Source organism: Alligator mississippiensis, chromosome 6 (assembly GCF_030867095.1).
Source record: "Alligator mississippiensis isolate rAllMis1 chromosome 6, rAllMis1, whole genome shotgun sequence".
NCBI lineage: Eukaryota > Metazoa > Chordata > Crocodylia > Alligatoridae > Alligator > Alligator mississippiensis.
The window spans coordinates 60,155,304-60,169,016 of NC_081829.1; the positions used below are offsets into that span (position 1 = coordinate 60,155,304).

At 38.7% G+C, this 13,713-nt stretch overlaps 1 protein-coding gene across 2 annotated transcripts in view; it reads right to left on the minus strand.

Moving 5' to 3' along the window:
* Window positions 1-2,513: 2,513 nt before the first annotated feature.
* Window positions 2,514-13,713, minus strand: part of UBE2D1 (ubiquitin conjugating enzyme E2 D1) — a 39,588-nt gene continuing 28,388 nt past the window's right edge. For both annotated transcript variants that reach the window (XM_059729928.1, XM_006271594.4), the window contains 2 exons: window positions 10,391-10,484; window positions 2,514-5,501 (listed from right to left, as the gene is read on the minus strand). In XM_059729928.1, coding sequence (XP_059585911.1) covers window positions 5,456-5,501; window positions 10,391-10,484 — 140 coding nt within the window. In that variant the 3' untranslated portion in view covers window positions 2,514-5,455. The remainder of the gene's footprint in view (window positions 5,502-10,390; window positions 10,485-13,713) is intronic.

Sequence of the window (13,713 nt, forward strand, 5' to 3'; positions counted from 1 at the left end):
GCCTTCAGTCCAGTTTCAAGACCGTTGTATGCACTTTTTAAGACTTCTACTTTAATCACTTTAGCATCTGCTGTCTCACTCCTTTTTAGGGCAGTACTCCCCTTTTTGGCTGTTCTTATACCTGCTTTCTCTTTTGACATGCTGGCATTTTAATTTTTAGACAACAGCTTAATCTACCTAGTATTTACGCTGGTTTGTACAACCATGTTCTGCCATTGCCTTTGTTGGAAGTTGTTAGCTTCTCTAAACACGTCTGTCTTATTTACAGCTAATACCAAAAAGGGTTTGATTTCTCTAGTGTTAGCATCATTCTTCCCAATGGAATGCTCCCAAATTAAGCCTCCCGTTAAAAAGGCCATAGGACAAAAGATGTTGTCCTGACCAAATTGATGAAATATTCTTTTGAACCACTCAGTTCCCAAGATTTTTATATTTTATGTAGAAAAATCACATATCAAGTAGCAACCATTTTAGGTCACAGCTTTTACAAGGATGATTCTCAGCTCAGCTAAATCATCTGCACAATCACCTTATAAATTGTATTAATTCTAATTTCAACCTATTATGCTACCAATAGTATTCATTCATTTGCATATATCAGAGAAACCTATGTATAATCAAGATTAAAATCATTAGAATTATATTTAGCATTGACTAAAGCTCTCAGAAAATTCATTACAACTTGGGTTATTTTGATACCAGTTTCAGACAGTGCTTTGAACAGGAACATTACAGCTGAAGTGAGGTCAGATTGCATTACTCTCGAGTATCTTTTGTAGCCCTTTCCAATAAGAAAGCTGTGGCAAGAACCTTTCCATAAACAACTTTTATAAAAAACTGATCCCCTCTACTTCAAATCATTATTAACTATGCCCATTTAATCATAGTACTTAAGCATCTCAAATCTTTAATGCATCTTACTATGACAACACTGCTCTGAAGTAGGGCAATAAACCAGTTTTGCAGATAGGGAAACCAACAGATTAAGCAACTTGTCCAGGAAATCTACGGTGAAGCAAGGATTCTCAGATTAATGCTCTCTCTTGAAACCATCCTTGTTTGGATTCAGACTTGATTTGGGACAAACATTTAGAGTATACAATTAACATTGTATTCTCTGTAACCTAGTTGCATTCCCCTCCTCACCCCCATCCCTCTAATGTTAGTCCCTGGTTTGGGCGATCTGTATTTCCCTACTGGCTTTGTCACCTTTTTGGATTCACAATCATAAACATTTACTAATAAAATTCAATCTGTTCTCAACTTTTCTAAAATCAAGGCACTTTCCCCCTGGAAAAATCCAGCCCTTAGCTTTTACTTGTTTGTTTTTTTCTGATTGCAGAGAAATAATAGAGCAATTCTTCTCCTGCAAAGAACTCAGAAAGATGATAATAGGTGGTTTTAACATTATGGATTCCTAGTTGAAATCTCTGAGTTACCCTGTGAATCATGTGTAGCTGTTCACACTAAACATTGCTAAAATTGTGTAATACTCTATATCACTCTTAAAAGGATCTCATGGCACCCTGCTTGCTTGAGACACTCTGCTTTAGAGCTTCATGCCAAGGTAGAATAAACTGAATATGTTCACCTCATTTTTAGTTTAATTACAGAAAATCCCCTATTTTTAGTTGGGTTTTTTTGCTATCTTTTAGTCTTACTATTTTAAGTATCTTATGCCACTTTATACCAAGGGACAGCAGCATACAGCCTGCAGAGCTGGAGGGCTTTGCCTCTGCCCACAGTGAGGCTGGGTAGCTGACATCCCAGCTGTGTTTATCGAGCAGCCAGGAAGCAGGGGAGGGAGGAAAGGGGAGAAGAGGTGACAATACAGACATAAGTTTGCAGCAGCCCCACTCCAGTGCAGCTCCCCTCTGACTAGAAGCTGCACCTGGTTCCCCAGCCAGTGACTTGAGAGGCTGGGAAAAGCAGTACAGATGCAGCTCCCAGCTGCTTGGCCCTGGCATAGGTGCAGGGAAAGCTCCCTTCCCACTACCCCTGACCCACCACTGAAACTAGCTGGCCTGCACTGAACCAGAGCCAAGTTGCTCCAGCCCAGGGCTTCAACCGCTACTTTATATTGTTAGCATAGGAGAGCCCTCTTTTCTCATTGTTGACATTTCTCACTGTTGACATTTTTCCCCATATTGCTGCTTACTACAGCTTTATTCTCAGTTAATTACAAGTTTATTATTTCGAGGATTTGGCAACTGGTGTTAAAAGAAAAATAAATCGTAACCCTGCTTCTTTGAAGATACCATTTTGCACCTCGTATATTTCTTGTTTTACTTAGCCACTTTCCAAAAGTATTCTCCAGACCTTTCTTCATTTCTTATTTATTTCCTCTCTTTAATATGCCAGTTTCCTCCTATGATGGAATACAGCTATCCTCAGATGTTTGTTAAACCCAGCCATTAAGTTCCATAATTTTCTGATTCCATCAGTCATTGGTTAGGAGTGAAAAACATGTATACACACAAACACTTGAACAAAATTTTGCTTAGGAGAAATCATACAATTTTTTAAATCTTTATTTTTCTATAGGCTTCAATTGGCATCTTTAGGTAGGAAGGGGTGGGGGAGAAATCACGTCAAACCTTATTAAACAGAAGCTGATTAAAAAAAAAGCATTTTATATTTAATAGAACAGAATAATGGCCATAAACTTGGATTACATCTTCAACAATTTCTAATGATACAGCAATACTTTAGTTGCAGAAGTGTCAGTGCTGAGCACAGAGGGTAACTACATGGCTCAAATAGTTCCCCCACTGAGACATCTCACAGTGACCATTAAGAGTGTTTGAGTGAAGAGAAGAAAAGCACACATCACCATCATTTATTCCATAATGAAAGCCACAGGACTGAGCAACCTTTTGGTAAGAGGAAACGTGTTGTCTCCATAATTAACTGCTTAGTATATATTATTTACCAGGCAATTCAAGCTTATTCACCAACAGTTGAACGCTCTCCTAGTGAATACAGTTTGATTTACATACAGTTCCAGGCAGAGGAAGCCACACTATTTCAGACTAAAGCATTATACGTGCTATTTCCAGGACAGGAACATGGAGTTAAGGGGTTGATAGTGGGCTCAGGGACTGAAATACCACTTTAAATGCTGTCAAGAAAACAAAAAGAAAATATAAAAAGTGTCTTGATGGATTCCTATGAAATATAAACTATTACTGAAGTCTGCCATATTTCCTGTTACCAGTTAATTTGGATGTTATTGCTCATCCTGTGCATCTTACATTATGGTAGAAAACAATTCCTTTGTGCACGGCATATACAGTACTTCAGAGCACCAATTTAAGTATAAACATTTTCAAACCAACTCTATTATGTATTAGTAGAAAACAACAAAAAAGACAAAGTATAGTCATTAACTGACATGCAAGTCAAACTTCCAAGTTTCACACAGTTCAACATAATGTATTAAATAAATAATCTGTTCTAGTATGAGCCTATTATTAACAAGCTAAGAAAAAGAGGAAAAAAGCTCTGGGGATGCATTCTATTAATCAGAATTCTTTGCCACCAATTAGTGATATATATACACACCACTTGTGTAGCCTCCCTAGCTACAATATGCCATTTCAAGTATAGTGAAAGTGCTTGTATGTATTACTACAAAAATCCTTTATTGAATATTTTAGAGAGGTTGGCATGTTCTGATGTGTACAACACTTAAAAAAAAAAATCAGTGTAATACAATACATTAAATCTATTAAGCTTTTGTCTCAGGTCAATTGCATGTTGGAAGAAAGAAAGGTGACCGTCTTTTACAAGTGACCAATTTATACTGTTGAATAATCTGGACAGTTGTAAGGTAGTGATCTACTTAAGGAGTTTTAATCAATAAATTTCCAGTGGTTTTGAAGTCTAGGGTGCATGCTTCTTTTCTGTGTATTCCAGTTAGAGGTTTGCTTCAACTAAATAACAAGTGAAGCCCAAAACATATTCTTATCTTAAAATTTTCTGTTTCATTCAGTGGCAAATTTCCCATTCAAGCCAGCTTAATACAGAAAATTGAAAGTAATAAACTAATCATGCATTTTAACAGCAATTTAGTACCTTAAAATAATCTATGGCAGGGATTAAAATGCTTTTTATTTAAGTATATATAAAAGGTGTTTTTTCTCCCAATATTATATGTTTTCTGCATGCATACTGTGAAGGAGACAGAAACAACTGTTAATGGGAAAAGTTAGCTTCACATGCAAACAGTAGTAGATGAAAATACTGTTAGACACGAGAGAAAATTCTATACTGTGACATTCCGATATTGAAAATATTTACTTACACCAATGTAAGTGAAGTCTCTAAACAAACATCTGATACCTTTTCTGACTAAAGGAAATAGTTCATAAGTGATTCGTGTGGGATTCAACATTGCTGAAATCCTACACAAGTGGGTATAGTATGCTCTCTCAACTGAGCTGAAGCCAGTGTAAAGTTGTTTGGAGTAATATTAAAGGCATGGCTTCACTCTCTCTTTTGCCTGGAATTCAGATGCATACATAATAGTTTAATCTTTTAGGTGTAAAGCAAGCACTTGCAAGAATATGCATGATTTAAAAAATAGCCAAGACCAATAGTAGAAAATGCATTTTATTTATATGGAAAAGCTACAGTATGATTTGTAAATGAACTGCAAGAATGTTATTTGACTATGCGGGGAGAAAGGAAGGGAGCAGAGAGGGCAGAATCAGTTGTGAATAGCAACAGACAAGACAGTTACATATCTTTCTACATAGCAGTGCAATTAGTTCACATTGCAATAAAATTAAACTCAAGTATGCAACAGAATAAAAAAAATCCAAGTGTTTCTCCATAATCAGCATACTGAATTACAGTGCAAAGATCATTTAGGTTTTAAGAATCTGCAATCAGTCTGTAAAATATCATATGGGAAGAGACACCCCATTCATTCATTACTAGCAGTTGTATTTTGTCAATACTGTGCACAAGAAAAAGTCTAAAATGAGCTGACTTACATGGTAAATAAAATATATTTAGTCTATACAGTAAAAAAATACAAATTACATAAATGAACTAACCATGACATTTGAACATACTTATGAATCTGACAACATATCTTAAAAGACACATGCAGTATCATGTAAAAACATTTTTTCCAGCAAAAATAATTTGGTTGCTTTACAACTGCATTATGGATCTTGTAGGCTGAAGATACAGATGTCCAAGTTTCTTAAAAACCATAATAAATGTCTTTTGCAAAGCATACAAAAAGGATAAATACTCTCATCACAGTCTTAAGTTTATTTTTGGAAGCTTGTTTTTTTCTTGTTCCAGAAACACACTCGCATGGGTAAAAATCAAAAGGGCCTCATGGTACACTGAAACAGCAAACTGTGCTCCATTTACTTCTAATTTTGAAAAAACCTAGAATTTACAGTACTCTGTGGTGTATGAAAAAGTGTTCACAAGTTTACATTGCATATTTCTGAGTCCATTCTCTTGCATGTCTGTTGTATCTGTACATGTAGAAAGAAGGCATTACAATTAGAAATAAGTTAATGATAGACAACCATATCGATAACTGATAAAAATGAGCTGTCACTAAGCTCACCAACTTTTCTGACACACTAGGTGCAATCTTGCCAACTCAAGAAACAGTTATAAAAATTCTGTTTAAGAACAAATAAACAAAATAACATATCTATAGCATGTAGCTGCCTATGTTCAGTTTCTGACAATTGACTTACGTAGCAGATGAAAATACTAAAGAAACTAGTTAGGATTTAGGATGAGACCACAGCACATTGTGTTGCCATTGGATTTATGACTCAGATACCTTGGTTTTGGGCGAACCCACCACCCTCAGACTGACCACAACCTTTTTACCCAACAGTAGGCGAATTGTATTGATACACAGTGATAGCAGATAAGAATAACGCAAACACTTTTATATTTACCAGCTGTAAAGGCATGTATAGAAAAAGACATAGCCGGCCAAATTGATTAAACTTCTCAAATAAGGGGACCCAGCCATAGGACACCTTAAAAAATAAATAAATAAATAAAAGGACTTCCAGGCAAATAATTTCCCTTTCTCCCATGACTGGATTCCTAGCCTTGGAGATTAGAGAGTTCAGAAGTTTTTCAATAAACCAATAGTTTCCAAAGTGAAGGAAACAAACTATGTAAATTGCCACAAAAACCAAAGATGCATCAAATCCCCAGCAAGAAAAGGTAAACAGAAGAAATACTATATTTTTTCATATACAGTATGCACCTTTCCTCCCAAAAAAACAGCTGCTGGAAACTGGAGTGCACATTACAAGCCAGAAATATAGTAAGAGCAGTTTCTGCCTTTGCAGGGCAAAAGCAAAGTAAAATCTGCAAGCAATCTGCAGGCAGTAGAACTACGAGCAGATTCTGCTCTCTAGCAGCTATTACTCAGTTACTCGCTTACTACAAGGAAAGATTTTTCTCGTTGGTTCTGACCTATATTCTGGGGTATGCGGCATGCAAGAAAATAGGGTATTTATTAAGGGAACAGGCAAAAGCTGAATTATGATATCTTCATCTTGATGATCCTAATCTACCTTGGCTGCAAGGTAGATTAGGATCATCAAGATGAACATATCATAATCCCTTATCAAGTTCAAGCATTGGGCCAGGTGTTTACAAAGATAGCCCAGATAATTTGATGATACCAGATGAACTGCCTAGTAATACTTTATTCATGGGAAGGATATTTTACAAGAAGCTGGTTTAGTATAGATATGTAATTTAGTAAGACTATAACCTCCGTTTTACACAATAGGAAACCTACAAAACTTGACAAATACTGCCTGGTTTCAAAGTCTGTAGTTGTCTTCAACGAGTTCTACCCAGTAAGAAGAAACTACATCCTATCTTCAGGCATCTCAGAAGTTCTTCAATACATGGGTACATATAGCCCATTCCCTTCTAATCTATGGATGCTCACATGTCAATGTTGATCACCTGCAACTAGAAAGTACCTCTCCTCTTAGTGCTGGTATTACAGGTATTCTATTTAGTTGCTGCAGTAGGCACCAGCTTCTTGATAAATTACAAATGGTTAAAGTTACTGTCTCCAGGTATTACACAGATACTCTAGGGATACAGATAAATGTGTTCACCAAATTAAAGTAGCAAAGAATGCATCCCATTCGTACCAAAAAAAGCCTAAGAAACAGGATAAAATATGCTGCCTCAAAAATTCACCATCAATTCAACAGGGCCTGGATTTCATGCCTGAATCTCAGATAACCAAAACACAACCCAGGCACCAACTGGATGACCCAGAGAGTGTAAAACCTAAATCTGTGAATCTGGAAGTACTCTTAGTGACAATCAATCACTGGCAGTAAGAAGCGACAAGTTTCTCTTGTCACTTTATGGGGTTTCAGGTTGTGGGTCACACATGGTTTTGAAGGTCCCACAGGGACTGTAATATTGGTCTAACCTGTTTTCTGCAACATCTGTAGCACTGGAACCACAAGTGATCTTCACAATATTACTATTTATATCACAATACCGCAAGGCTCTCTGTAAAAACAGAGTACCAAACAAAAACAGATCAGCTGTGGCAGAACATGTCCCACCACAGCTGATCTGCTTTACTGGGTGACACACACTGCCCCTTGTCATACATTGGGCCCCCTGAATGATGCAGAACAAGGGGCAGCGTGTTCCCCTGCCTGGGAATCTCTTGGGTCCATTGCTGCCTCACATCAGATTCTGTGCTGATCCATACCTCACAGAGGCACAGAAGCAGGAGAATTCCCACCGCCCCGCACTTCCTTGCTAGAATCAGCGTTGACCCATGCTTCACATGGAGGCACGAGTCAACACAGGTCCCGACATGGATGCATGAGGCACTGGGGATTCCCTGACTCCTGCACTGTCCCATGCCAGAATCTATGCCAGGAATCCATGCAGGTTCCCCCCGCTTGTGGAAATGTGACCCTGGAGATCCCAAGATGGGTCTCCATAAATGGGGAATCCTGACTTTCTCTGCTTTAAAGGTGCACCCCAGGCCTCTCTATAAGCAGGGAAAGCCACACAGGTACTCTGGGGGCTTGACAGGCCCAATTCTACCAGGCATACACAGGATTAGGCTCTTCAACATCCTGGAGTACCTACCCAGGGTGGCAGGAGAGCACAGGCAGCTCTAGGCTGCCCATGCTCTACTGCCAGGGAGCAAATAGATGTCAATTGCAATAAATTCGAGGTGTTCAAGACGAGGCTGGACAAGCACCTTGCTGAGCTTATCTGAGCCTAATACTTCCTGTCCATGGCAAGGGACCAGACTTGATGATCATACAGGTCCCTTCCAGTTCTATGATTCTAAAGTGGCAGAATTTATTGTACTTTTTGTCTTGCTACTGATGTATTTTCTCAGCATCTGTACTGCCATAAAAATAGTAATTGCAGTACATATGCAACATCAGATGACATCTGTTTCTACCCACTACGTACAAAAGGGACAGCCAGCAACCATCAAAACTCTGAGGGTCCAATAGTTTTGCACTGGAAGTACCCAGGTAGGAATTCAGTCAGTATGGTTGGGATCTTTAGATATTAAACCCTTTAAACCCTCCACTGTGAAAGCATGTAGTGCTTCAGCTAATTGTTAATTATGTTTCCTTCCCCAATACAATAAATTCCCGTCTACATTAGTGTCTCACAATGAAAAAGGCAAATGTTGCTTCTTGTTAGATGAATAACTCTACTGCATGAGCAAAGACGCTCAGCATTTTAGGAAATACTTCCTAATATTCTTTATATTTTAGGTATATTAAAGTTGAGAAATTAAGTGTCAAAGTTGACAACCCATACTCAGTATTTTCTAACCTTTTTAGCAGAGCACAACACTAGTGAATCATTAATTACAGGATCCTGTTCTGGAACTATATCAATATATTCTACTTAGGACATTTTCACATAATAAAATCTTAACTGTTCCATCCTGTATATTTAATGAGAAGCTTTAGGAAAATATCAGATTAATTATGTTAACCTATATTTCTCTAATATAGTCTAATTGAGTATATAATTATATTACTGTAGCAGGCACTGGCACCAGGGGTGGCCATGACGCCCCCGGTAGCTGCTCAGTCCTTGATCTGGCCTGGCTTCTCCGGCTTGCTCCCCACTTCACCTTGCCTGCCAAACTATGTTTTTATTAGATCTTTGGAGGATCCCTGATCCCATGCGGCTGTTCAGGTGTCACTATTCAGCACCTTAAGGTCTTATTACATGGCTCCAACCATCCATACACCACATCTGTGCCTCGCAGATGTTATCAATTAGCACCACTTCCTAGCCCTATACCAGGACTCAGTCTCTGCCACAGTTGGGACTTTTAATAGGGCTGTGTGAAATGGCACCATTCTGTTTCGCCTTGAGTTTTGAGGTTTCAACAGAACAGCTTTTCATATCGAATTTAATTTTGATTCAAAACAGCTGTTCAGTTTTGTTTTGTCAAAACAGCTTCACTGTTTTGACATTTCGCTAGATCAGGTGGGGGACGGGGAGTCAGCCCAGCTGGACTGACTCCCCATCCCCCACCTGATCTAGCACCAGGGACAAGAACTCAGCCTAGCTGGGCTGATTTCTTTTCCCCAGTCCGATCTAGCTGGGGAAGGGAACTCAGCCCAGCTGGACTGACTTCCCATCCCCAGCGCTATGGTCAAAATGTTTTGACTAGTCTTGTTTTGTTTCAAGGCTGTTTCGAAAGCCTTTGTTTTGTTTCAGTTTTGCTGTTTCAACCTCAAAATGAGTTGAAACAGTGTTGAAATGAAATGGCCAGTGAAATTTCACACAGCCCTAACTTGTAGTTCCTGCACCATAAGCCTTCCGAGCCCCCTCCTGAGCTCAGACCACTGCGTGTCTGCCCGCACCCTGGCACTTTGCGAATTCTGGCTACCTGTGAGTACCTAGTCCCTCCTGAGCACGGCCCTCCTGATCCCCCCCCCCGGCACCTGTCTTCACTCTATTCCCAAGTTCTGGTCCTGCTCCTGGGCCTCTTGAGACCACCACCACCCCTTGTCTCAATTCCTAAGCCACCAAACCCTACCTCTAAGGCTGCCTTCTCTTAACCCCTGGGAGTGCAGAGTCTCCCTCTCCCTCCCTTATCTCCTTTCTGGTCAGGTGCTCCCTTCCTGCAGACTCGGCTATCTCTAGTCTTCTCCCTTCTTAGAGAAACAGGTGCACCAAATGCCTGTGGCAATTACCAATATTCTTGTTAGGTATACCAAATCCTTTAAGCTATAGGCATTTGAGTTTTGCAAGACTGATGAAGAGAATCTCTTGTAAGAATGTGAGCAAAGTTTGTGTAACAGATCAAAAGCAAACCTTTAAGTAACAACAACAACAAAATTATACTCACTTTTCCTTGTCTGATTTGTAGATTTGTGCAATATCTGGTACTAAAGGATCATCTGGATTAGGATCACAAAGTAAGGAACATATGGACAATAAAACTAGATGAAAGAGAAAATAGATTAAACAACATTTTATTTTTGTTTTATTTTCTTAGATGCTTTAATATGTTCAAATTAACATGCATCTTCCCATAAATTGTCAAACTAAGCATCCTGCAGTTTTATGCAGAACACCTGCTCAGGCCTGCAGTCCACTTTCTTGGGTTAAGGTAAAAGACATTCTGTTTAGAGGCCATTTAGGCCCACTAGAGCAGTGAAAGTGAGCTACACAGTTTCTTTAACCTCAGCATGAGAAGGAGATTATGTAGTCAGCACAATGCTCCAGATACCTTTACCCCCAGGTAGTTCCTAGTGTCCACTGGATGGGAGGCTGGGTGGGCCTCAGAACTGTGCTGAAATAGAAACGAGTGGAAATCTACTGTCCTCACCTGGGATCAGACCCAGGTCCTTCTAGTCTGTATCCATAAAATGTACAACCCAAGATCTAGAACCTGCTAGAATTACGCCACTGACACACGTGTGTGAGAAACTGACTGCAGAACTTTATCCCTAGACATTTAATTACACGCACTGACCCAGCCATATTAAAATGATTATATAACTGAATGTGAACATTTAGTAAGACTGCAAGCTATTTTACATTAAAACTCATGTGTTCATTTCTGATACAGGAAAAGCCTACTACAGGGTCCATATGATCAATATAAAGTGATTAGTATAACACGGTTACAAATATAAGTTACATCACATCATCATACACAACCAGATTTTGGTGTATGATGTGGCTGACTTACATTTGTATTCTCCTGTAAGACTGAATTAGTATTTTACCTTATTTAAAATGCACACTAAGTATTAGTTTATTTTCTGGATACATTTGATACTTTTAATTCTAGCATACAGATTCTGGGAAAGCAGCATGTCTGTGTTCAGAGCCATGGAAATATTTGTAAATACTGCACTGATTTTGCCAATTTATAGAAAGAAAACATTGTTCTTCACATGTCAACTGATGGCACTGCCAGCCTTTACTCTGATGAATTAAACTTGCTTTATGGAGGCAATCTTATGTCCAATAAAGTCTACTTAAGAATTTGTTTCTTGAAAAAAAAACAAACAACGCATGTCTGAAGGGTATCCATCTCACTGACTAAAAACAAACAGACGAACAAAAACAATCCCTTACATCTCATCATACAATTTATGTTAACCTCCCAACCAGTGGGTAGAAACCCAGAAAACCTCAGACATCTTGCAGAGGAAAATTATATTTTACTTAATGACCTATGGAAGTCCACAATAAAGCATACTTTTTCTAATACATGCTGAGCACTCATTTTATGTTATGCTTTGCTTCATTAAAAAAAGGTTGGAATTGGTTAATACTATTTTGAGCTGTGGCAGTCAGACATTTTGTTATGATATATTTGGCACAGAAGATCAACACAAGTCACTAATATTAGACAACTCAAGAAGTTATAATTATATGGTCACTCTGATCAGAGGCTAATGTTAAGTATAAAGGAAATGTCAGAATCCTTTATGTCAGCCAACCAAGAACATTTGTACAACTAAACAGAAACTTAAAAAAACAACCCAAAAAACTGAAATGGGTTGTCAGTCATAGATAATGTGCCTGTGTATAAAGATTTTTAAAATAACTTTATCTGAAGAGTAATTCTAAGGAAGGTAAGCAAACCACTTCACACTAATGAAGAAGTATTTAAGGAGAATGCTTAAATTAATCTGTAATTTACATTTTGAAGCACCATAATGATGCAAATGTCTGACCACACATTAAGTAAGTCTTCAACAGGAAATAAGGTATATGTTGCACAGCAACAGGCTGGGGGTCAGTTTATGCTGGCATTTGGATTATTTCATACATACACAAAGATATGCCTTAAGCAACTTTTCCCAGTTATCAGTGTTAACAGCTAAATAAATGTAGAATTTTTTAAAGATTGTTATACAGAGCTGGTGGGTGTGGGCACCAGCTGCTTATAAAAGAAACTATAATTGCTACATTTGCATAGAGCAATTTAGATCAAATTAAGACTAACAATTTTGTCTTGCTTGAACTGCAAATGGAATGACACTCTTCTAAAAGACTTCATTGTTTAGTGCTTTGTTAAGCACTTAATATTTACATTATTTCACTTTCATTTTAGAGAAACTCCATGGTAAAACTGACTATTTTAGATTCCCTTGTCTGCATGTGTAGTAAAGATGTGGATGAGAAATGAAAGCAGTCCTTGTACCTATGGCTTGAAGACAGCCATAATTCAGTGAACCTACAAACACCTCTAATGATCTGAACAACAGTGCAAGGCATAACACCGACCTCACTATTCTAAGAGCCAGCATGCTTCAAAACTGGAGAAAATCTAACACTACATTGGAATATTTAGAAAAATAAGAGTTTTACTTGCTGAAGACCAATTGACTGGGGCCAACTGACTGTATCCAGAGGGTGGGCTGACACCATGTAGTGGAAAAAATTTATCTTCTCTCAAAATGAAGCATAATTGGGGACCTACCCAAACCAAGGCGGCAGATGGGCAATGTTGTGAAACGATCGCAGGGCTAGTCAGCATTTATCCAAGCTATCATGGTGGCTCCACCCCTTGCTGCTGATTGTCCAAGAGGGCTGCCCCTTTTGCAGCTCTGCCCCTCACTGCTGCTTGGCCAAGAGGGCAAGCCTGCACAAAAGGCAGCCTTAGCCAATCTGCACCAGAGGGAGCAGCTGCCATTCTGGCTGCTCCCTTTCATGCCAGCGGCTCCACTGCCCCTCCAGTGGGCTGTGAGACCAAGCTGCAGCAGCCACTGGCTCTCACTGGGAAGCCATCATTTTATTTTTAGTAAGTTGTTTTTGGTCAATTCTGTGCAAAATCAGAGAAATCACCGTTTTTTGCAGTGTTTGTGCAAACCACCATTTTTCACGGTTTTCACAAAAATCATGTTGTTATCACAATTTGGGTAGGTCCCTAAGCATAATTAAAGGCTAGATTTAGCCCACAAGAATAAGAGTGCAGGCCACCCCAATCATCAAATCATATTATTATACCCATATGTGAAAAGGAGTCTAAAGCACCAAGTGATCCAATATTCTATATATGCCTCAATACAAGCTTTTCTATTTACAGCTGAAATTTTCCTGTTTTGTAGTTTTCTGACTCATCAGACTACTTGGGCTACTATTCTTTCTACCTCCAGCAGGAGCAAATTATGATATAGATATTACAGAAGCCAAATTTAGTGTTAAATA